This window comes from Dermacentor variabilis, chromosome 6 (genome assembly GCF_050947875.1).
Source record: "Dermacentor variabilis isolate Ectoservices chromosome 6, ASM5094787v1, whole genome shotgun sequence".
Classification (NCBI taxonomy): Eukaryota; Metazoa; Arthropoda; class Arachnida; order Ixodida; family Ixodidae; genus Dermacentor; species Dermacentor variabilis.
Window position 1 is genome coordinate 14452040 of NC_134573.1, and position 22151 is coordinate 14474190.

Below are 22151 nucleotides of genomic sequence, written 5' to 3' on the forward strand. Positions count from 1 at the left end.
CTTGATTTCAACTAAGATGCCATTAACTCGAGTTTGTTCCCGCTTCCAATCTGCTCTTTTCTTATCCTTTAACGTTGTTAACTTACTCTTATCCCTTGTGAACTCTTATCCCTTAACGTTGTCAATTGTTAAGCAACACATAAACACTGGTGATGCCAGTCCTATTCATCACCGGCCATATCGAGTTTCTGCTTCAGATGGTAAGGTTCTTCAAGATGAAGTGAACAAAATGTTTGCCAAAGGCATTGTTGAACCTTCATCGAGCCTTTGGGCCTCGCCCGTGGTGCTTGTTAAAAAAGAAGATGGCACGTGTCATCTCTGCATAGATTATTGTCATCTAAACCGCATTAGCAAGAAAGACGCCTACCCCTTGCCTTGCATTGACGACGTCCTCCATTGTCTCCACGGTACCAACTACTTTTAATCAATAGAACTTAGGTATGGTTATTGGCAAATTTCTGTTGATGAAAAGGATCAAGAGAAGACCGCTTTCGTCACTCCTGATGGTCTATATCAATTCAAAGTTATGCCATTCAGTTTATGCAATGCCCCAGCAACGCTCGAACGTATGATGGACTCTGCTTCGAGGGTTCAAATGATCAACATGCCTCTGCTACCTAGACGATGTTCTCATATTTGCGACTACATTTGAGACACACCTCGAGCGCTTACCAGCTGTTCTTCAAGTCTTCCGCGAGGCTGGGCTCCAACTAAATTCATCGAAGTGTAACTTTGGTCGTCGGCAGATTACAATGCTGGGCCACCTCGTCGACGCTTTCGGTATTCAACCAGACCCGGAGAAAATTCATACTGTGACGTCTTTTCCTGTACCTCAGTCTGTCAAAGATGTCCGCTGCTCCTACTTCCGATGCTTCGTTAAAGACTTCGCAGCGATTGCCCACCCACTTACTGCTCTTCTGAAGAAGGACGCGCCATTTACGTGAGGCCCTGCTCAAACTGCCACATTTGCCCACCTCACCAACAGTCTCACCACGCCACCTATACTGGCCCACTTTGACCCGTCCCCTCCTACAGAGGTGCGTACCAATGCCAGTGGTCACGGTATCGGAGCCGTCTTAGCCCAGCGCCAACAGGGTCAAGATTGTGTTATCGCCTATGCTAGCCGCCTCCTCACAGCAGCTGAGCGCAACTATTCGATTACAGATCGTGATTGCCTGGCTTTCGTCTGGGTGGTTTCCAAATTCCGCCCGTACTTGTATGGCATGCACTTCTCTGCAATCACGGTCCTCCACGCGCTCTGCTGGCTTTCCTCACTCAAAGACCCTGCCTGCCAGTTTGGTTGCTGGGCTCTGTGGCTGCAAGATTATTCATATGCAGTAGTGTACAAGTCGGGCCTATTATATCAAGACGCAGACTCTTTATCACGCTATCCAGTGGACGAACCACCCACCGATTCTGACCACGATGCCGGCGCTTGCGTTTCCTCCGTTTCTCAGCTGCTACACGTTGCTGACGAGCAACGCCGTGATGCCACCTTGTGCGCCATCATTGATGGCTTGGAATGTTCGCCTTTTGATTCGTCCCTTCACCTGTTTGTTCTCCGGGTTGGTGTATCATACCGCCACAATCTACGTCCCGATGGTCCTGCCCTACTCCTCGTCATTCCCAAGCACCTCCGGTCAGCTGTTCTCCAAGAACTTCATAATTTACCAACGGCAGGTCACCTGGGCGTCTCCCGCACCTACGACCGGATTCACCGACACTTCTTTTGGCCAGGCCTTGCCCGCTCCGTCCGAAAATACGTTGCAGCGTGTGAGAACTGCCAGCGCCGAAAAACACCATTGATGCTCCCTGCTGGGTCAACCACTCGACATTACTTCGGAGCCGTTCTTTCGCGTTGGCTTCGACTTACTTGGCCCTTTCTCTCTTTCCACTTCTGGCAACAAGTGAGTCGCTGTGGCGACAGATTACGTCACGCACTACGCCATCACCAGAGCGCTTCCAACAAGCAGCGCCACACATGTCGCCGATTTTCTTTTACGCGACGTGATTATGTAGCATGGTGCTCCACACCAACTGCTCACTGACCGTGGTTGGACATTTCTTTCTGAAATCATCGTTGACATCCTGCAGTCCTGCTCAACCAAGCACAAGCTGACTACGTCTTACCATCCCAAGACTAATGGTCTCACGGAGCATCTGAATCGCACCCTAACAGACATGCTTGCAAAGTATGTGTCGTCCGACGATACTGATTGGGACCTTGCCCTACCCCATGTTACTTTTGCATATAATTCCTCGCGTCACGACACTGCTGGTTATTCCCCGTTCTTTCTGTTGTTCGGCTGAGAACCCACATTGCCACTGGACGCATCTCTTCCATCCGCCGCAGCAGAAACCAGCAAGTACGCACGTGACGCCACCACCAGGGTAGCCCAAGCACGCGAAATTGCCCGTGCTCGCCTCCTGACCTCCCAAGAAAAACAACGGCGTTTGTACGATCGCCAACACTTTTCGCCTGGATGTCTCGTACTCCTGTGGTCCCCGACTCATCACGTTGGCCTGTCGGAAAAAACTTCTGTCTCGGTACACAGGCCTATATCGAGTGCTGCGTTCCGTGACTCCAGTTACGTGCGAAATCGCCCCAGTCGGTACCATGTGCCTCATCTGCCCCAAATTCCGCTGACATTGTGCATGTCGCACGCCTCAAACCATGTTACTGTCCCCTTATCACCGATATTTAGACGCGCCGGGACGATGCTTCTACCGCCGGGGATAAGGATCATGCATATTGCGTGTTTCTTGTGGGTGATGCACGCGGGCGCCCCGACGAAGGCGACGAACGCTCTCTGGCTGTCGAGCTGTCGGCTGAACTGGCCAGCGCTGCAGTTATCTCTGTAAATATACTTTTATAAATAGTCTCCAGTTCTTAGTCGTTCGCTCGCATAACAATATAAAACCTTCCAAGAACAGATAAATCCTGGTCCAATTAGCGGCATGGCCACTTCTGGAGCTTGTCACCTCTACTAGCGGCATCCTCTGCAAACTGCGCCGAAGCACTCTTGTGCACCATTTTATCTGATCATCCTTGCACCAGGCCACCCTGGTTCGCGCTGGAACGGTTCGTCGATGATGTCATAAGATTTAATGCTGATCTCAGGGTGCAGATGACAGGCTACTAGAAAAACTCTTGTGGAGCCCCTTTTCTGTTTTATCACCCAAGTTTTCCTCGAACTCTCACACAATTTTTGCAGCTTGCGAGCAGGATTGTTGGTACACTGCTGAGCACAAATGAAGATGTGAAGAATGGTTGCTAGGTAATCTTCTTTCTTTTCACCTGAAAGTAACGATTGCAATGGCCTTCTGGCCATACGAATCAAGGCCCTGGACTCACTGCTCACGCTTGGAATGAGAAAACGCATGTTTTACATCTACGGCTGATTGTTGTTTGTTTTTTCAGGCCTTTTGTCTTGTTTCGAAACTACATTTGCTTGATTTAGATTATTTATTCATACGTGCAATGCTTGTGTGAGCAAGAAACATGCAATTTAGTTGAGCAGTATCTCTGCTCTTACTATCTTCAATACCTTGCATTTGACTGCTTAATTTTTGTCCCACCTGAAAGGACCTAGAGAGGACTGTAGTGATGAAAACTTTACAGCCTAGAGCTTGCAGCAAGAAGAGGCTAATGTTGGGACACTTTCCTATTTTTTGTGTTGTGCAGTTCTACTGTGTGGCTGAGGGTGCAAGCCCGCTGCTGACGCTGAACGACATGCGAGAATGTGGCGAGTTGACGGCTGAGCAGCAGCGAGCACAGATGAGAAACTTTATTGACAAGTTGCGGGAGCTGGTCAGCGCCAATGCAGCCTGTCGGTCGCGCATCCTCTTGGTTCAGTACGATGGTAGGCCATGTTTCTTTTTTTCTATTACGGTGCAGTCCACTTATAATGATATCAAAAAGAACGAAAAATCCGATTGTTATAACTGATCATTGCTATTTCTGGACTGCTGTAAAAAAAGGATATTAAAAAAGCTGTCGAACATACCTTCGTCGCTTCGCAACCAAATTTGCCACTTACAATAAAAATTGCCTTGTAGAAAGTTGGGTGCGAAACGTGAAACATTTATTTATACCTCTAAACAGCATGTCAAGCGTTAGGTGTACTGAAATAGTCAGAAATCTGCGCTTGCTTTTGCAGAAGTTTCAGGTTCGCAACCGCGGCGTGTATCCTGTCTAGCAGCTGTGCGAACAATTGTAGCTATAATTTAGCTTGCATGAAATCAGTCAGTGACTCTATCGACAACAGTTCACTTAGCGTGGACATTAGGGTTGGTGTCATAGATGGGCTACAGTCAATCTCGTTGCCTCCGTCACACAACGCTGCCTTCTGTCGCGACATCAGTTGCCCCGTCGGAGATTCTTCGCAGAATGAGGCAGTGCTATCTGCACTCAGAAACTCCTCCATGGAAGGACCACCGATTTTATTGCCAGTATAGCGATGTGCTCCCAGAGTTGGGTAATGTCAGCGGTTGCCACCATGTTGGTTTCACAAATGGGGGGTTTTGCCCTGGCGCACAAAGCCCACCATTTCCATTGATTGGCGTGGTCACTGCTTATATACTTCATTATCGTGGCACTCGTGGTTTTCAGAATCGTCGATATCATCGACTGCACAAGCTCGTACTTTGAGTCATGCGAAATTCGTAGCTTGATCTCAAGTGACACAGTTTTGCGCTTTGTTGGCGCACCTACAACGTCTTCCGCGGCGCAATTCCGCACTCGCAAAGGAACAGAGGGAGATTGTAGAAAGAGCGCAGGTGCGGCCTGCTTCTCGCTTTTCTCTCTCTCTCTCTATCTGTATGGTCGCCGGCGACGTGGATGCGAAGCAACTGGCGCCATCTTGTGGCGCACTGCGCCAAGTGTGAAGACTGCCCTCTGGATGCTGACCCCAAAATGCGTTCCTGCCGCAAGACGGTGCTACGGGCAGGAACGGTAGGACATTACAGTATAATAGAACAACCTAGGTAGGACATTAGACAGTATAATAGCAAGAGCTTGGTGGTACAACCTACCCCCCCTTTCCAAAGAGGACGCTCATAACATCCATCCTACATCCATCCGTAGTTTCCCGGTGCATCCGCGTACCTCCGGGCGGACAAATAATTTGTCGAGGTTAAATTTTCCGCTTGAATGCTCTCTATGCTGACAAGTATGTTTTTCAGCATTGTAGGTGCCGAGAGAATTTAATGAAGTGTTTCACTGCATTCATTGCATGTAGAAGCTGCGACCACCGACCTCGCAGCCGATACAGCGAGGAGGGTTTTTGCATCCACTTTTTGCCGAGGTTGGCGTGCTTATGCCTTCGCCGAAAGTACAGTTCATAGGATCATCGTTCATCAGTTCATCGTGGAAGGCGAGCACGTTGGAATGGCTTTGAATGTGTCAAGCGCACATTAATCAGATATTTTCGATTGTAATAGCACATTAAAGAGACGAAGTGAATGAAATATGTCAGCAATGTGGTAAAAAAATTCTACAAAGTACAAAACGCTGATGACCTAATACGAATTTATGGCAAATAGCACAGTCATTGCAGAGCCTGACATGTTTTATGAAGCATGGAGCTTAACCCTCTTGACTTCGTTGTGAGGAGCACTGGTTAGCCATTTAAGCGAAAAACAAACACGTGATGCAGTAAAACCTAGCCACCGATCCTGTTAGAGCAGGGCACTGCTCCGTGCAACCAATCTGTGGCACATTGTCTGCTAGATGCAAGAAATCCTTGGTCACTTTTGCATATAGTCATGTAATGCTAAATGCCTGAGTGAGTCTGTACTCAAGGGGCTGAATAAGGTTATCACGAGTTCGACGAAAACTCGCCTGGTCGGGATTGCTCATAGTCAAGGGTAATATGAACAAAATCATCTCCTTCCTTTCGTACATAATCATCTCCCCCCTTTCGTTTACTTTCATTGTGAACAAGGCCCCCGTATGAGAGCCGAAACGTCTTCGTTTCTTTTCTTTTAATGTTATTGGTCGATGTCCGTTTTACCCTTGACTCTGAATTAGGTTGTACAGGCAGACTGATCGGTGCAGAAGACCTGCCCCCTTCATGTCCCACTGTTTGCAAGCTTCTGTGGCAATTGCGCGGCACTTTCTGTTATCACAAGGCAGGCATCCCTGCATGCCTTGCAATCAGTTAACATGATGCGCTTCCTGGCTACGTAGCCCACAATGTAATAAACCAGGCGTAAGTCACTGTGCTTCTCTACCTAGTCCACATGGTCCAAGGCAACTTCTGCCGCTTCTGTGGCTTCGGCAGGTAGTGCAGTGTCGCCCAAGGCTGTTTCTTCGTTTTCTGGGAGCAGCTGCTACTTCAACAGCAGCGACTCCAAAAGTCCAGGGGACACATTTCCTCCCATGGTGCTCTTTGCCAAGCTGTAGAAGCTCATGCACTACTGTAAAAAACTTAACAGAGCTGCACTGCATAGACTACGAGAGCTAGGGAACCTCCATGTACCCACACATGCTACCTGATGATGCTTGATGCCTTCAGGTAGCATGTGTGGGTTTATTGACCAGTTGCTTTCACCCAAAAAGATCACGTTCTCGTGACGCCTGGCTAACACTCCCAGGGTTCTACTAGGACACATAAATACCCTAGAAAGTGGATGGGGAAACGGCGCCACGGTAGCTCAATTGGTAGAGCATCGCACGCGAAATGCGAAGGTTGTGGGTTCGGTTCCCACCTGCGGCAAGTTGTTTTTTCATCCACTTTAATTTTCAATAATTTATCATTCCTTTATTTTCGTTTATTAAGCACAAGTAATTTCCCCTGTGTTTGTTGGCTTGTGATATGACTAATAAAAATCGGGCCCCTCGGTTCCCCTTCTCGTTTAATGTAGCATGTGGTTTACAAGAATTATTTATTACAACGCTTTGTAATTGCTTTCAAAGTGTTAATATTGTGTCAACGTACTCTTTTAACTAATTAAAAAGCGCTGCATTGGCTATTTAGACTCAGGGCACTACAACAGGCGATACAACATGCGATTCGATTCTACATTTGGGTGCGAGGGTGATGCTAGCAAAAATTGTGGTGGCACTAAAAATAGCATCAGATATAAAATTAATATGATCTTGACTGACCGGGGAGGTAAATTTTCAGTTATGGCAACTTCCGAATTCTCACTCAGTGCTCCCGTGAAATCATCTAGATGCTCTACTTGTTTAGCGATAGAACATGTGAAATCCATTCTGAGCAGACAGTGGTAAAATGCAAGCATAAAAACAACCAACCCTTAATTATTTTCGGAGTCCTATATTCTTCTCAAGCTCTGGGAGGCCTGGAAGCTTTACTGTCGCTGTCTTCTCACGTGGCCACACCTGTACCAACCATCCAGAGACGCGACGGTGCTCCCTCAACCTACTATTAAAAAATACGGCATGTAAACGAAGCAAGTGTGCACATAAAGAATGTTTGTTCGCGGGCCAACAAATGAAGCCATTAGTGACCAGGGCGTTATTATAGAAGCGACATACTGGCGATGAGCTCCACTTTGTAGGAAAGCTTGTTGATGTTCATCTGCGGCAAACACTTGGCGAGTAAGGTGACACATGTCTACTATTGTACAGTGCCAGTCCCTTGCGCACACTAACACCGCAGAAGTAAATATCTGGGACGCGCACAAGCGGCAAATCGCACGCACACACTTAAGTCATGCCTGCAGCGAAAGCACGCGTCTCCGGCACGAGGCCCACCTGCAGTTCCAACGGCCGCCTCTACGTGGCTTTCAGTGGTGCCCCTATAGGCGCTGCGCATGGCAGATGCACTGCACAGTGTAGCAAGCGATGCTACCACAATACTTGAAACAGACGTTTAAACACGCACTTCGCCAATATTGTAGCCAATATCTTATCCCCCTTCAGACTGCAGGCGCTCATTTGTGCTGTTGTTGCTTGCCTTAATTTGTGACTCTCTACATTCTCGTATGTGTAAACCTCACCTTTGGCATCACCTTAGGCAGACTACTGTACCACAAAAACACCTCTTGTCACATGGTATCTTCCGCATATATCACAAGTACCGTAGCTTCCTTGTATGTGATGATGAAATGTGTGTGAGTGAGAAAGTGATCGTTAGAGTTTGATACAGCAGAAAATTATTGCATCATAGGGGAAGCTGACAGTACGAAAACAATTATCTTCAAAAACAGCTTATTTTCTGCAGTCACGTACAGTCACAGTCAAGAACAATGTGGCCAAGAGTGTCGGCTGGATTAAAGTAACAAAATGTTGAAAGAAAAAAATTGCGACTTTATTCATCATGAATCTGTGAGGTACAGCGTAAAATGAGTGAGATGCAACGTATTTTAACCCTATGAAAGAAGCGGGTGAAGGAGCAAAGTGGCTAATTGGCCAAGTTGCTGATAGCAAGTGAATGCTTCAAGAAGACCGTTTGTTGGGCTAGTTCGTCTGGCATAGTTATTTCCAAATATAGCGCCAAAAATACACGTACAGACGAAGAAGACACGGTAGGCAAGGACGAGTGCTACTGCCGACTGTTTATTTCAGTCGACGCATCCTCCAATTTTATGAAGTGAGCCACGCACGGGTGTCACACCCCTACCCCATGTGATGTTGATAAAAAACGAATGTAAAAAAGTTAGCAAAACTGCTACCTGCTTCAGAAAACAGAGTTCAGGAAGTTCAGTGCGGCACTGTGCTGTGCTCGTGGTTGTGGCACTGACTTGCATCGCTAATCAAGTTTTCTTGTGCACAGCGCATGAAACGAGACAAACGCAACAGCTTGCAAGCAAGACCATTAATGGAAGTGTGCCACACAGCACGAAAACAAATAAATAATAATAAGAGGAAGAAAGAGCGAGAGAGGAAGGTGGGGCCTGTAACCTATACGTCACGCGATCCTCCCGCTCTGGTATGAGAAAACCAGGCAAATAATTTCAATTGCGGAGGCAGGCAAGTGGAGATAGTATGTATATAGGTGGTGAAGCTCGCCTCCTGAAATTATGGCTTCGCTGCACTGAAATATTTCTCTATCTCGGCTATTAATGAACCAATTTGAAAAATTCTTGCGGTAAAACGCTCCCTACAGGGCACGTAAAAACTTCCAGCGTATAACCAAAATTTTCTATGTGGCCTGGTGAGGGGCCCTTTAAGGGAACATTTTTCCAATGTTACCAAGCTGGCAACAAGTGGTCATCTTGCCGCACATTTCACGTGCTGTGGCTGTAAGCCCATGTTCGATAGTGGAAGTGCTACCCAAGAACACGGGTCAGGGGACTAGGGAGACAATTGTGGCATTTGAGATAAATAGTAGACGCAGAAATTATGTGAGCTGCTCATCTGTTCCTTTCGTAGCAGCGGCCTGTGACCGGTGATTGTGCTGGAAAAGAATCTATGTTGTGACCGTGGGTCTGGCCCCGTTTTCTTTTTTGTTGTTGTTGTATGATGGTGTACATATATGTAGTGACCATTTGCAATAAACCATCAGTTGTTAGTAACATAATGTAATGGCAGTACCTTGATTTAGGCAAGTTGGTCCATCTTGACAGTATTCTTAAAACAGAGCTAGGGATGAGGACAAAAAGTACATGTTGTATGTCAGAACAGGGCACTGAATTCCAACTAATGTTCACTTTTGTGTCTATCTCCTTTGTAGTCATGCATGCCTTTTTGCATGCTATCTAGACATGTTACCTTGTTCTTAATGTGAAGCATTCTGTGCCTCATTCTAGACTCTTTGTGGTAGGTAGGTACTTTACCCGTCTAGTTTTAGTAAAAAGAAATTAAAATGTGACCACAATGGCGGAATCGGACTTCGAGCACAGCAGCGCCAGGTGCTCTTACGATACTTCTCTTGTTCCAAAGCTTTTTGAAGCATGTGTGTCCCTTGCCATCTTCTTTCCTCATGACAGTCTTATGACTCTGTGAGAGTGCACTATCTCCGGGATCAGCCAACATTTCTCAGTACTTTATGCGTAGCAACTAACTGAAACTGTCAACATTGTAACGCCTTCGTGATCAAGCCAAGGTAGTCATGTTTTAACATTTCTTTGCCGCAGCACAATTGTTATCCTTGTTTTAATGTTGTCCGCATGACGTGAAGAACGCCCGTTGGCCACGTATGTAGAACACAAGAATCGGCATGTACAAGTTCTTGTCAAATGGCCACAGTAAAAATAATGCATTTCTGCTTTGCGATCATCTTCAACGTGTTTGTTCTCATGCTGCTGTCATCACATGCACTACATAATTTACGCGAACACATAGGTTCACATGGTAATGCTTTGCTGAACACCAAACAATGCTGTATGGTCAGCTACCTGCAAAATGCTTACATAACATCGATTCCCACAGTGCGTGGGATCTGCAGAAACTTTTTTCTGTTTCATTTCCTGACTTCAATTTTCTTTTTGCTATTTTTCAGACATGAGTGAAGACGGCCATCCAGTGCCTGTCTCTTCTGTTCTGAGGAACGTCATCAAGAAGGAACTGGGGTTGACTTAATTCATCACTGTGCTTGTGTCACAGCCATTTATTACAACATGAAATGTCGTTTTTCTTGCTCTCACCTCTCTGTGAAATTTTCGAGCCTTTTCGGTTCTGCTCCAAAATATTCTGTTATTAGTCGTTTTCGCTTTACAGGATGTGCAGCTGGCACTGTACTTAACAGGAAATGGCAGAATTGGTTTAAAATAGAACAACTTAAGAAAAACATTATGAAGCTGTGAACAAGACACATTTGAGGTATCAGGAAACACCACTAAGGATGGGTAATCTTGTGTGGGAAGGGTGCAGCAGCACAAGGGGGAGGGTAGGGTAGGCATCCGCAAAGATGCCTAATTGAAAAGAATGAAGTCAACTATTAGTAAAGAGTAGGTATGGGTGAACGGCAGTCAGAAGCAAAAGCATGTATGTTCACAAGGTTTGTTTATTTCCCTACAAGAAACTAGTGCAAAAATACGAGTGCAGTGCATTTAAAGAAAATTTTACGTGTGGTGAAACACACAGATAAAGGCTATTTACACTGTATTTACAAGAACAATCTCGCTTGGGACTGTGGTGCAAACTCGTTCGTTCCTTGAGCCCAGGGTCACCTCTTGATCATAGTGGCATCTGGTCTCTTGAGCATCTGTCAGTAACATTGTAATACTAGCACCGGTGGAAAAAGCGTCGCCCTGGTGCCGTTAATATCTGAGGCGTGCAGAGAGCTGTATGGCTTGAGCCTTAAGATGTTGACAAGGTTACTGATTGCCGGAGAGGAGGATGTATTGGGTGTGGCTAGAATAATTTCATAGGCGACATCTGCCACGTGGCGGAGCACTTAGTGCGGGCCTCTGTAGCACAAGAGACGTTTCTCAGAAATGTCACCTTTATAGGATGGTAAACACGAGGGAGCTGGGCCAAAAGTGGACATCACGGTGGTGCTTCTGGTCCTCTTGCGAAACTTCCCGGCACCTGCCATAGTGGAGTAGTGGCCACTATGCCAGTCGCTGCGAAAGTCGCTGCTAAGCCCGAAGCCGCAGCATCAAATCCCGTCCGTGCGGGCCTCGTTTCGACGGATGCTAAATGCACAAATGCCCCAGTGCTGTGCATTGGGTGCATTTCAATGAAACCCAGGTGGTCAAACTTAAACCATAGTACCCCACTGCAGCATGCCTCGTATTCCTATCATGGTTTTGGCAAGTAAAACCCCAGAATTTATTATTTAGAAACTTGTAGGCCCGAGGCAGAATGATGCTCAACAACTTGCATGCAAGCAGTTGAGCGTAGTCAACGCGGGCGATGGTATTACGAGCATATTTCTTGGTTGAGGTTGTGGTGGTTCGCACTCCCATATAAGGACATGCTCATGGCGGGCACGATATCATAGGTACAGTAAAGGCATTCGATGTCTGATGCAAGGTGTCTTTTGGTAACGTAGGTCCTTGGCCGTGCAATAGGTAGAACAGGGAATAGCCAGCATTGTCGACGTGGGAACAGCTGTAGGTGAACGTAATGTATGGTAGAGCAAACTCCCAATTTTAGTTGTTGGCTGAAACGTATTTCGAAAGCATCTGTGTAGGGGTTCGGTTCAAACACATGAGGTAATTTGTTTATGCTGGTTAAGGCAGACGTGTGACCTTCGACAAAAAAACAACAGTATCGCCATATGGGCTAAACAATAAATATGATTGCAACATGTTAGAATATTTCACCAAGTAAGACTCGTAGCATTACTAGCAGTATGAATATTGCAGTAAACATAAGCTAAGTAAACATGCATTGTGTGGCCTGCGCAGGCACGCAAACACAAAGAATTCGATGACCGCAAACAGCATCAGTTAGAACTACAGGGTCTTGGCGATAGCTTTGTATGGCCTCGCATTCCCATATAAGGACATGCTCATGTCGGGCACAATATCATAGGTACAGTAAAGGTATGCAATGCCTAATGCATTCATACAAATTCTTCAGGCTGTATTAATGCATTGGTGACACTCTTTAAAGGAATAGCGTAGAGCAAACTTTCACAAAAAAAATCGATTTTCCAGTCTTTCCTGAACAATGTTGACTGTGGCATGCGTGCGCGATTTATGTAAGCTAAAAATGACCATTTTCAAAACCTAGGTGGTGTCTGGCCTCGCCCCCTTTTACACATATACGTGATCTGTACTTCTACCATGTGAAAAAAAATATAATAGAAAAACACAGGCTTTCTCTAGGTTTAGCGCAATGGTTATTGCTCATCTGGCAACAGCAAAACGCTTCCTAGGGTCGCTCGTCTATTCTGGGGCCGAATCTCATAACGGTTCGGTTCGGGAACCGTTCCTTTGGCCTCACCTGATTGGCCAAAATTTTGATTACGTCATAGGTCGTTAGAGGCAGCGGGGCGGTATCGCAATTTTTTAATACGTCACGCATCTGTCAATCATCTACAAAGCGAACCGGTTGTAGGAACCGGCGAAGGGGTAGTCCGCTTTGGGTTCCGTTGCTGTGGCTTGGATGTGGGCTTGCGGCCCTGGCCGCGCGCGCCGGTCGCGCGACCCCGGAGGCACGCGGGCGTAGCGCGCGCGTGCGTTGGTTGTTTCAGATGCTATTACTTGCCTTCGTCGTCTGCTTGGCGTTGCTCTTTCAGTATCAACCACGGCTGGAAGTGCGATACGCGTCCGAAGAAATGACGGATAATCAGTTGCACAGTCCCTGCCAGCTTTCTAAGTAGACCTTTTGCAGGCTACGCTATCAAATGGAGGCGACACGGGTGCAAGCGTACCAATGGTCATTCCACGCAGAGGAAAGAATATTGCGCGCTGCGGTTCATCGCCACCGGCCTGCAGCTCCCAGAGGTCGGTCGGACATGAAGCATTCATCGGAATGACCTAGATCTCTGCTGCCGACACTACCCACAAAGTTGCTCTCGCACTTACTGCGTTGGCCGGTTAAAGGGCTGAGTTAGCTTTCCCGTGACCTCCGCTTCAAAGCCGGTGCCAAGGGGATATTTGCAAGGTGAGATCGAATTCCTCTTGCTATCGCCAGCGTGCATAGCTCGCACATCGACATTTAGCAATCAGAAGGGTTCAAACTAGGCTGGTTCAACGATTCCTTCTTTCGGCTGATAAAACTATACAGTCAGGATGGGAAGATATTGTGCAGATCTCTTATTTGGCTGCCCTTCTTTTTCTAGTTCGGGAGTGCAACATTTTGTTCCTCAATTTCACGGCACAGCGCGCACCGTCAGCACCACACTCTTCGATTTTACATCGCGCACGCAATGCAGGGTCCGTGTATCATAATGTTTGATATCAAGTTCCATTGCCTCTGTCACGAGACGCGCCGTGGCGCAGATCGCAGGGATAGCGGCGGCGAGCGAGTCATGTCCGAGCCGATGACGAAGGGCGAAAAAAGAAGGAAAATTAATATACTCGGCTAGTAAAGGTGTCCCAGAACCAGTTCACGGTTTTGTCGCGCTCGCTACTTAGAAGTGCTGGCAGTGCGTTCCTGTTGCGTGCATTGTGCGAGCTCCTGGTAGCAGACGACATAACGTTGCGCTCTGGTATAGCAAGCGTAATGTATTTACGCTTGCTGTACCGCCTGTCGGCTGAGAGTGAAAAATATTGACGTAAACGCCAGGCACCACACGTTTATACTTCGGAACTTGGCGTATAATAGTTAATTTATATTTTACATTTATTTAGCAAGCAGAAACATTCTGTGATTCCTCTATTAGCGCGTCATATAATGACGTACACTTCAGAGGCAGGCACCCTCTCATATAATGGTCGCGTCCTCCCCTTCTTCCACCACCGGCTTGGGAGTGGCACATTTAGTGATGTAAGCGGCGAAGCGAACGGTTCGTATTCCGAACCGTTATAAGATTCGGCCCCTGGACAACCCGTAGACGCGACGCGAACAAAATGGCGCTGATGGCCCAATTTTGCTTTCGTAACGTGACGCCAACTTGACGTTTTGGCTAAGAAACTGAAATGAAGGCGCTGAACGTAAGGTTCTCGGTAAAGCAAAACAGTTTTCCTCCGCAGTAAAAATAAAGCAACTATCTCAAATCGCATGATTATTCCGTCGAAAAGGCTTCTCGCTTCCGTAGTCTGCTGCGTAAGTACAAGCCGTCGTCTGCTTCATAGCTAGGATGCGTGTCCCTGGGAAATAGAGTGTCATCGTATGTTGGCGCCAACGCGCTTGTTTTCTTCCTTGAGACAACATACGCGACCTACCAGTGGTGATGCGCGCACGTTCTAGGCCACCTTATCGCTCTCTCGTGAAACGCAAGTGACTCAGCCCGACTTGGCTGGCTGAGGAACGGCCGAATATCATCGATAGCGTTGCGCGCGCCAGAAATATCCACTAGCGCTACGCAAGCGCCGGCGCTGCCATCTCTTGTTCACTTCGCTGGTTACTCGCACCGCGCGAGGAAACTTCAAGGTGCCGCCTTGCGTGCATTTCTTTTTATAAATTAGAAATATGCTGTTGTCATAACTTTTGATTGTGCGAAAAGGCATCATTCTTGATTACAACACAAATGCAGCAGTGAAAAGTGGATAACATTGCCGAAAGTTTGCTATGTTAAACCAATATTATTTCGTATAAACGCATTCTTTTAAAAAATGATGGCCCCAAACGCAAATACCAACACCACCCGAGAGCGATGCAAATACTATGAGCTCGATCCATACCGCCGCTTCAGGATGTCACGAGAGTTGCACTGGCTCGTAGCACTGAACCTATGACAACATATGACAAGAGCGGACACTCCCATAGGCGCCTGCGGCCGACTTTAGAGTTACTGTATATGCTACCTGTGGTGGCATATACAGTAACTCTAGCCGACTTTGGCTCTCAGCGCACCTAGCAGAATCGGCGAAACGCACCAGCCTCCAAGATGGTTGCGCACTCTGCCCAATCTCGGAGGCTCCAATTTCAGTTTCGTTTCTTGTATTTTTTTTTTTTGGTGACCCATACTTTTGCTTAAATCGCGTGATTTCATGCAGGCGCTTGTGCCGCTGTTTATATGTTGTGACGACGAGCGCGCAAAAGTGTTTCACTCATGTTAGTTTCACTTAAATTCATATTTGCTGTATCAATCTGTAACTTAGCGCAACAAGCATTCCAACTATTGAGGAAGTAGAACTTCACCGCTTATGATATTGTACGTCTAGTAACTCACGCCAAAAGGTGTATTGTAAATAAATGTGCCGTGTTCCTTAAATGTCAATGAACTTGCTGCACAGTTAAGAACACGAAATAGCAGACAACAATTTATTGCAGCAAGATTGCAAGAGGCAGATGCATGAAAGCGGGAGGAAACAGCAAAATGCAAGTAATTAGGGTGTCACACGGCGCACTGTTAAACGCGATCAAGCCCAATCCTTGTTAAAGGCTCCCCGATGGTAACTCCAACAAAGGCGGAAAATTACCTTCTGAAACTCGCACCTGCAAACGACCGCGTAATTGTGGCCATGAAGGCATGCGCACGAAGGTACTTTTGGTGGCCAGGCATTGACGCAGATATCGAACGGCTCGCTGTGCAACTGTGAACTGTGCAACTTGTTGTCAACACCAAATGGCACCAGCCAGGGCACCAGTGCCCAGATGGGAATACACAAGAATGCCTTGGGACACATTTCAAGCAGACTTCGTGGGTCCTGTAGAAGGCAGAATGCTGTTAATTTTTGAGGACGTATACAGAAAATGGTTGGATGTGTGCTCCATGCGCAATACAGTCTGCCGCATTGATTGAGGAACTCCGAAACCTTTTCGCAGCTTTTGGGCTCCCCAAAAAGCTTGTGACTGATAACGGACCATCCTTCGTTTCAGTAGAAGTTGAGAGCTTCCTAGAGAAGAATGGAGTGACCTATGCAACAAGCGCACCGTATCATTGTGGAACGAATGCCCAAGCAGAAAGGGTGGTTTTTGAAACAAAACGAGCATTAGCTGAAAACAAGGACAGAACATTCGCGCGTAGGCTGGCCCAGTTTTTGCTAAAGCAACACACCACCATCTGCACATCAACGGGCGAAATGCCAGCTGCACTTGTGTTCGGGTGTGAGCTGTATATAGCTCTCGCGAGCATTCAGCCCCAAGCAAAAGCGAACAAAATCCATACCAGCTGCAACAGGGGCACAAAGTCGAGAGTACTCGCTGTCGGACACGCAGTTTTCTTTTGAAACATCGGATTGAACCCAATCTGGACGGAGGGAGCAGTTTTGGAAAAGCTAGGCCACAGATCGTGGCTCATTAAAGGTCCTGACAGGTTAGTGCGATGACATTGTGACCACATCAAGCCCGGCGCTTTGAGACACCCCACAGAAGGTTCGGCGACACAGGGTTTATTTCATAGTACCGCTTGCTGCTTTTCGCTAACCGTGAGTAGTGTCCCGCCCCCATTTATGCTTGGGATAAAAGCAGATAACTCCTCGTCGTCAAAGGCCACTCTCTCAGGAATGTTGGAGCCTTCGCAATCATCGGTGACCAAACTAGAGATTGGTACTGCCCCTGAGACCGTGCCAAACACGACTGCAGGGTCATGCCCGCAGCGGGAACGACGCCCTCCGGATCGCTACGGCGACTCTATTTGAGAAGGGAGGAAAGTGTCGTGTACAAGCAACTCACCACCGCTTCTCGGCTGGACAAAGCACCTGTGCGGTCGAAACAGGAAGCGACCCCACCCCGAGTCAAGTTCCAAGAATTCTCCATCACCCCCAGCGTCTCAGCCACCGGACAGCGACCGAGAGTTTGCCCCCTCGAACACATGCGGCTCTCATCTGCGTTTTTTGTAGAAATAAACTCGGTCTGGTTTACTGCCACCAACCGATGTGCATTCCTTTCACTGATGGGGCCAGACCCTGTACGTAACAGCGTTCAATAACGTGCACACACGAACGCACAGGTGTGAGCAAGCCAATGAGCAAGGGATCTGTCGCAGCAACAGCATAGCACGCTGAAGCACCGCAGCGTTATTAACTTACTCCTATACAGATGGTTCTATTATCACGGAATACAGCTGTGTTGATTTACAAGTCCCTTCATCACTGAGCATGCGTGATAATCTTCAACAAAGACTTGTTGATTTAGTTGTACTTTGCTGCTGAGGCCTCTTTAGTTGCTGTCAAGTTAATAGTGAGCCTACAATTGATTAAATGATTGAATATGGCATCGCACACACACACAGAGCTAGTATATGTTCATTCTAATTTTTTTCTCTATTTATGTTACCCCATTTTTTAGAAGTCCACTGCCATATTACGTCGTGAATAAGCAACTAGCCCACCAGTACGTCTTAAGCAATTGGTTACAATTATGGCAGACATAAAAGTGATATGCATATATCACAGTTATTTCTTCAGGCAGAGATGCTTGTCAGGTATGTTTTCAAGAGAAGAATGTTTTCATATAAACAAATAATTCATATTGCTGAAAAGACACCCCATATAGGCGTGAATTCAGGTTATGTTTCCGTTTCTTGTAGTTGCTAACATGTCCCTGCAAATAGAAGTAGTGTTATGTCATTCATCCCTTAAGAGATGACAGAGGTTTATGTGGGCACACAAGGCAGCACTGCCCATGCATAAGACCTGGGTGGCCAATCTGCTGCCCCTTCACTATTTATCCATACCTCTATCAGCATTTAAACAATGGTCAAAGTGAATACAGGCATGCTTACTATTTTAGTAACGGCGACAATCAAGGATGATTGCCTTCAGACCGCTTGCGGCTGTCAACATCATTTATGCATGCATCCTCTTTTTATTCTTTTCTGTAGATAAAAAAGAAGCTTGCACAGGATGCATGAAGTCAGGGAGCTATAGCAAAGTAATGCTATGTGATTGCGTTGGGCATGGCTCAAATGTCATTCAAGTAGTGACAACCTAGCTAGCTAATGCACAGCCACATTAAAAAGAAAGAGAAGTGCATCAAACAGGTGCATAGTACCTGTATTTCATTTCAAATCAAACCAAGATTATCAAGCGACGACTATAGAGATCTAGATTAAGGCGACGAAAGCTTTGCGGCCTCCTTGTACTTGGGGCCCCAACGATTGCATCCCCCTGATGTAAAACTCTCTAATAAACTTTGCAATGAGTGCAGTGATCTTGCATGCGAAATGGTTGACCTAGTAAGTCGTTTATATTAGACTTTCTTAATCAGTAACTGCTTAAACAGGTACACGACAATGAAATGAAATGCTGGCTTATGTGGTGCACAAGACAAGTAGGGGAAAACATTTGTCATGCCTGCTGTAACACCAATTCCAACATGCAGTAGCTTGTAGGCAATGAATGCATGTTTAATGTGTCAGTGTAACTTGCACCTACCTCTAATGAAAGAATGTCCGCATTGTAGACATTAGTTCATTAGCACCGTGTGCGGGGCAGCACAAGAAAGTAAGGGAATGTTTGTTGCCATTTTTTATTTTAATAACCAACAGACAGTTTCTTGTGTGGAGCTTTGTGACAAATTCATAATATGTTCAGTGTAAATCTGCAATGTGGGTATGTTCTATTATCCAATCACTTCATAAGTAGTCAAATGAATGCAGATAGCCCCATAAACACTGTGAAACGGAACGCAGAAATTTGCAGTTAAGAAGCCATAGTGACTCGCACTCTGTGCTGAACATAAAATAGAAAAAGTGTGTAGTGGCAAATTGGGTGCACATTCTCACCTGCCATACAAATCCATATATTACAAGAAATCTTTCATTCGTTCTTATATTGCTTACAGTTGCACGAACCTTACTGCAACATCCTCTGTGGAGTAAAATAATCTGGCAAGTCACAGCTACTTGTTCACTCTTTTAACATATATTAGCCCCCAGGCTCTCCTGTATTCCTTCACGCATGTTACAATGGCATAGGTGTGCTCAATCACCTCTTTCTATTCCACTGAAATTAGGATGGCATATATTTGTTACCAAAATATGCTCTAACGCACAACTGTTTATCATTCTTTGAGCCACTGAGAAGTAAGGATGGATGTTCAGCCTTGCTGTTGTGGCATTTGATAGGTTCTAACCCACTGTCATATTTCTAAACAAGCAATGATGAAATTATATAGTCAAGCCATACCATTAGTACAACTCAGGTATTGCTTCCCAGGGAGTCTCACTGCCATCTACCCAATTTCATAAATACTTAGACATGTTGACAACCTAGACATGTTGAAGTTAGCTTCACATGCTGTGTTTTAACGCGACAAATACACCAGAATAACTCAACAGCCCATATATCATTCTCTTAATCACTTGAAATACTAACTAGCACATGGCATATAGTCATATTATATTCTGTTTGTATGTTTGGTGAATTGCACAAATCATTTTTGTCGCCCTTACAGCCTAGCTGATGCTGCCTTTCATTATAACAATTAAGCAACTACCTTGCTGGATGCATTGCTGTGAGAACTAAAACTACATTCACAGTAGCACTGCACATGTACCCTCAGAACACATCGTAGACATGCTTATATAGGTACTAGAGACTGGCCACAATCAGCAAAATTTTGAAATCTAGATGAGCAGGTTGCGAATTCATGTGTATCAAATAAATGTCTGTTCCATTGAGAGGCTCTGTATTTGCGTGCGATATAGTTAATTCACTATACTTATGGCAGGACAGATTACACAAAACAACAAAATCAAGTTCTCTCTCAAGAGCTGCTTTTGCTACTATTATATGCAGCAAAGTAAGACTTCAGAAAGCACAAATATGCCTTGGACGCATCTTTGTGCATTGTATAAGGAGTAGAGGTGGGCGAATGTTATTTTTTTCAAACAGAAATTGAACAAAAATAGTAAGTTTCAAATATTGAATGGTGACACAACGACGTAAGTACTTGTAGTAGCAATATTTATTTCCGTATATTTAGCTACTACATCTTAACCAACTCGTGCAAAAGAAAGCTAACTATTGGGCATAAAGGATAAGGTTTAAATGCAAGGCTACTAATTCTTATATTAAGAAAGACTACTTGAATAGTCTATCAACAGCTTTAGAGCCTCGTTGCAAAGAAGCTTTTCAAGAAATAATGGCTGTTGTATGAAGAGCTTCCAAAAATCCACAATAAATTGTTTCCAAAGAAACATGAAAGTTGTAGGAAAAATATACATAATGAAGGACCAATGTTTTGTGGACACATGTAAAAGGACTTGTTGAAAGGAAAACAGCACAGACTTGTCGCATAAAAGTTAAATCTTCTAGATCGAGATGTGTGGTTGGATTTTACGCAAAGAAAGCCTATGGAAAAGTTTTTTTGCCGATATGGTTAAAAGATACATTTGTTACCGTGCTTGCCTTTAGCAGGCTTCATGTGCTTGTTCACATGCAAGTACTTGCCACATATTCGTTGTTAAAAACTTCCAATCTATATATTGACACAAAGGCCTCCTCTGATCACGGAAAAGAATAGAATTGTCATATAGTATACGTAACATTTAGAACATGAGGGTACTATTTTTTACATTAGGCAAATACTCATGAAAGACAAAACTGCAAGAAACAGCAAAACACTTTGGCATAAACCGTAATCGACTATGTCAATTAGTTTCCCATTTCATGTGGCAAAGTTGCATAGGGCAGATGGGAGGGGATATCTGTGATTCAGGGACGCGTTATTGCATCTGGGCACAAGTATTCTACAACTGATCATTGTGGGAATAAAGAAATAACAGGCATTGATTACCAGTATGTCATTATGTCCCTTCAAGCTGAAAAGTTACTATCATTTCAAGTCAAACTTGCAACTGGCAACCTTCCATTGAGCATCATGTTTATGTGCCCATATATGTGTACCACATGAACTGTTGCCTTAAGTTATGACCAGTGTTATGTCATTCCCATATGTAATTGTAGTTTTACACAACACACCTGTTAAACTTTCAATCAGCATCGTAGTACATTTCGTTGTATTTGTACACAAGCTTTCGGTCGCAACACCCTCATCGCACCCATGATAAATGCTGCAGTCAGTAAAATAGAGCGTTAGACTATTTCTCAAACGGCTTTCATTCCAACAAGTAGACACCGAGCAGACGCTGTGCCGCAGGTGAAAATTTATGAGGGCGTTCATCCTTGCTGCTTATTACGGTGGCTGCAACGTAAATGGAGGGAAAGTGTACAGGTGAAGTGATGCTCCGCTGTCGCATGCACGTAAACAAAGCTTATGGTTATGGCGTCAAAACATTTTTGCGTCAATGCTCCAACCATGGTGCATGTACTGACAGGTTCGAAAGCAGACACCGAGCAGACAGTGCGGCACGATGAACACATCTTGAGGGACACTCAGACTTCCTATTAGCATTAATTTGAGTGCAGTCCAGCAGCTTCCCCAGTGCTGCAAGGAACTACTGACATGGAGTACAGCTCACGGAACACATTGTTAGCGTGAAAGGTTAGTGTCGTGTTCCAGGGCTTCCCTGAACGAAGAGGCAGACTGAACATAAAACATGTTTTATTGCATGGCAGCAACTTAACGTGGCAAAATGACAGCCAAGGAATATAAGGATAAAAAGAACACCACATCTTGGCGGCCAGCGATTCTACACACATAGTGGGCGAGGGTGATGTGATTGTGTGACAGAAAGGGAAACGCTATCCCACATGTACACGTGTAGAGATATGCGACAGTTGGGCAGTGGCAGAGAAGGTGCTTTGCTGTGTCGTCACATGCGCAAAAA

General features: G+C 45.6%; 1 protein-coding gene across 3 annotated transcripts in view; it reads left to right on the forward strand.

The window, feature by feature from the left end:
* Sting (transmembrane protein sting) overlaps positions 1–10556 on the forward strand; it is a 399550-nt gene extending 388994 nt beyond the window's left edge. For all 3 annotated transcript variants that reach the window (XM_075694787.1, XM_075694789.1, XM_075694790.1), the window contains exons 7-8: positions 3686–3863; positions 10413–10556. In XM_075694787.1, the coding sequence (XP_075550902.1) occupies positions 3686–3863; positions 10413–10492 (258 nt within the window). In that variant the 3' untranslated portion in view covers positions 10493–10556. The remainder of the gene's footprint in view (positions 1–3685; positions 3864–10412) is intronic.
* Positions 10557–22151: the final 11595 nt, after the last annotated feature.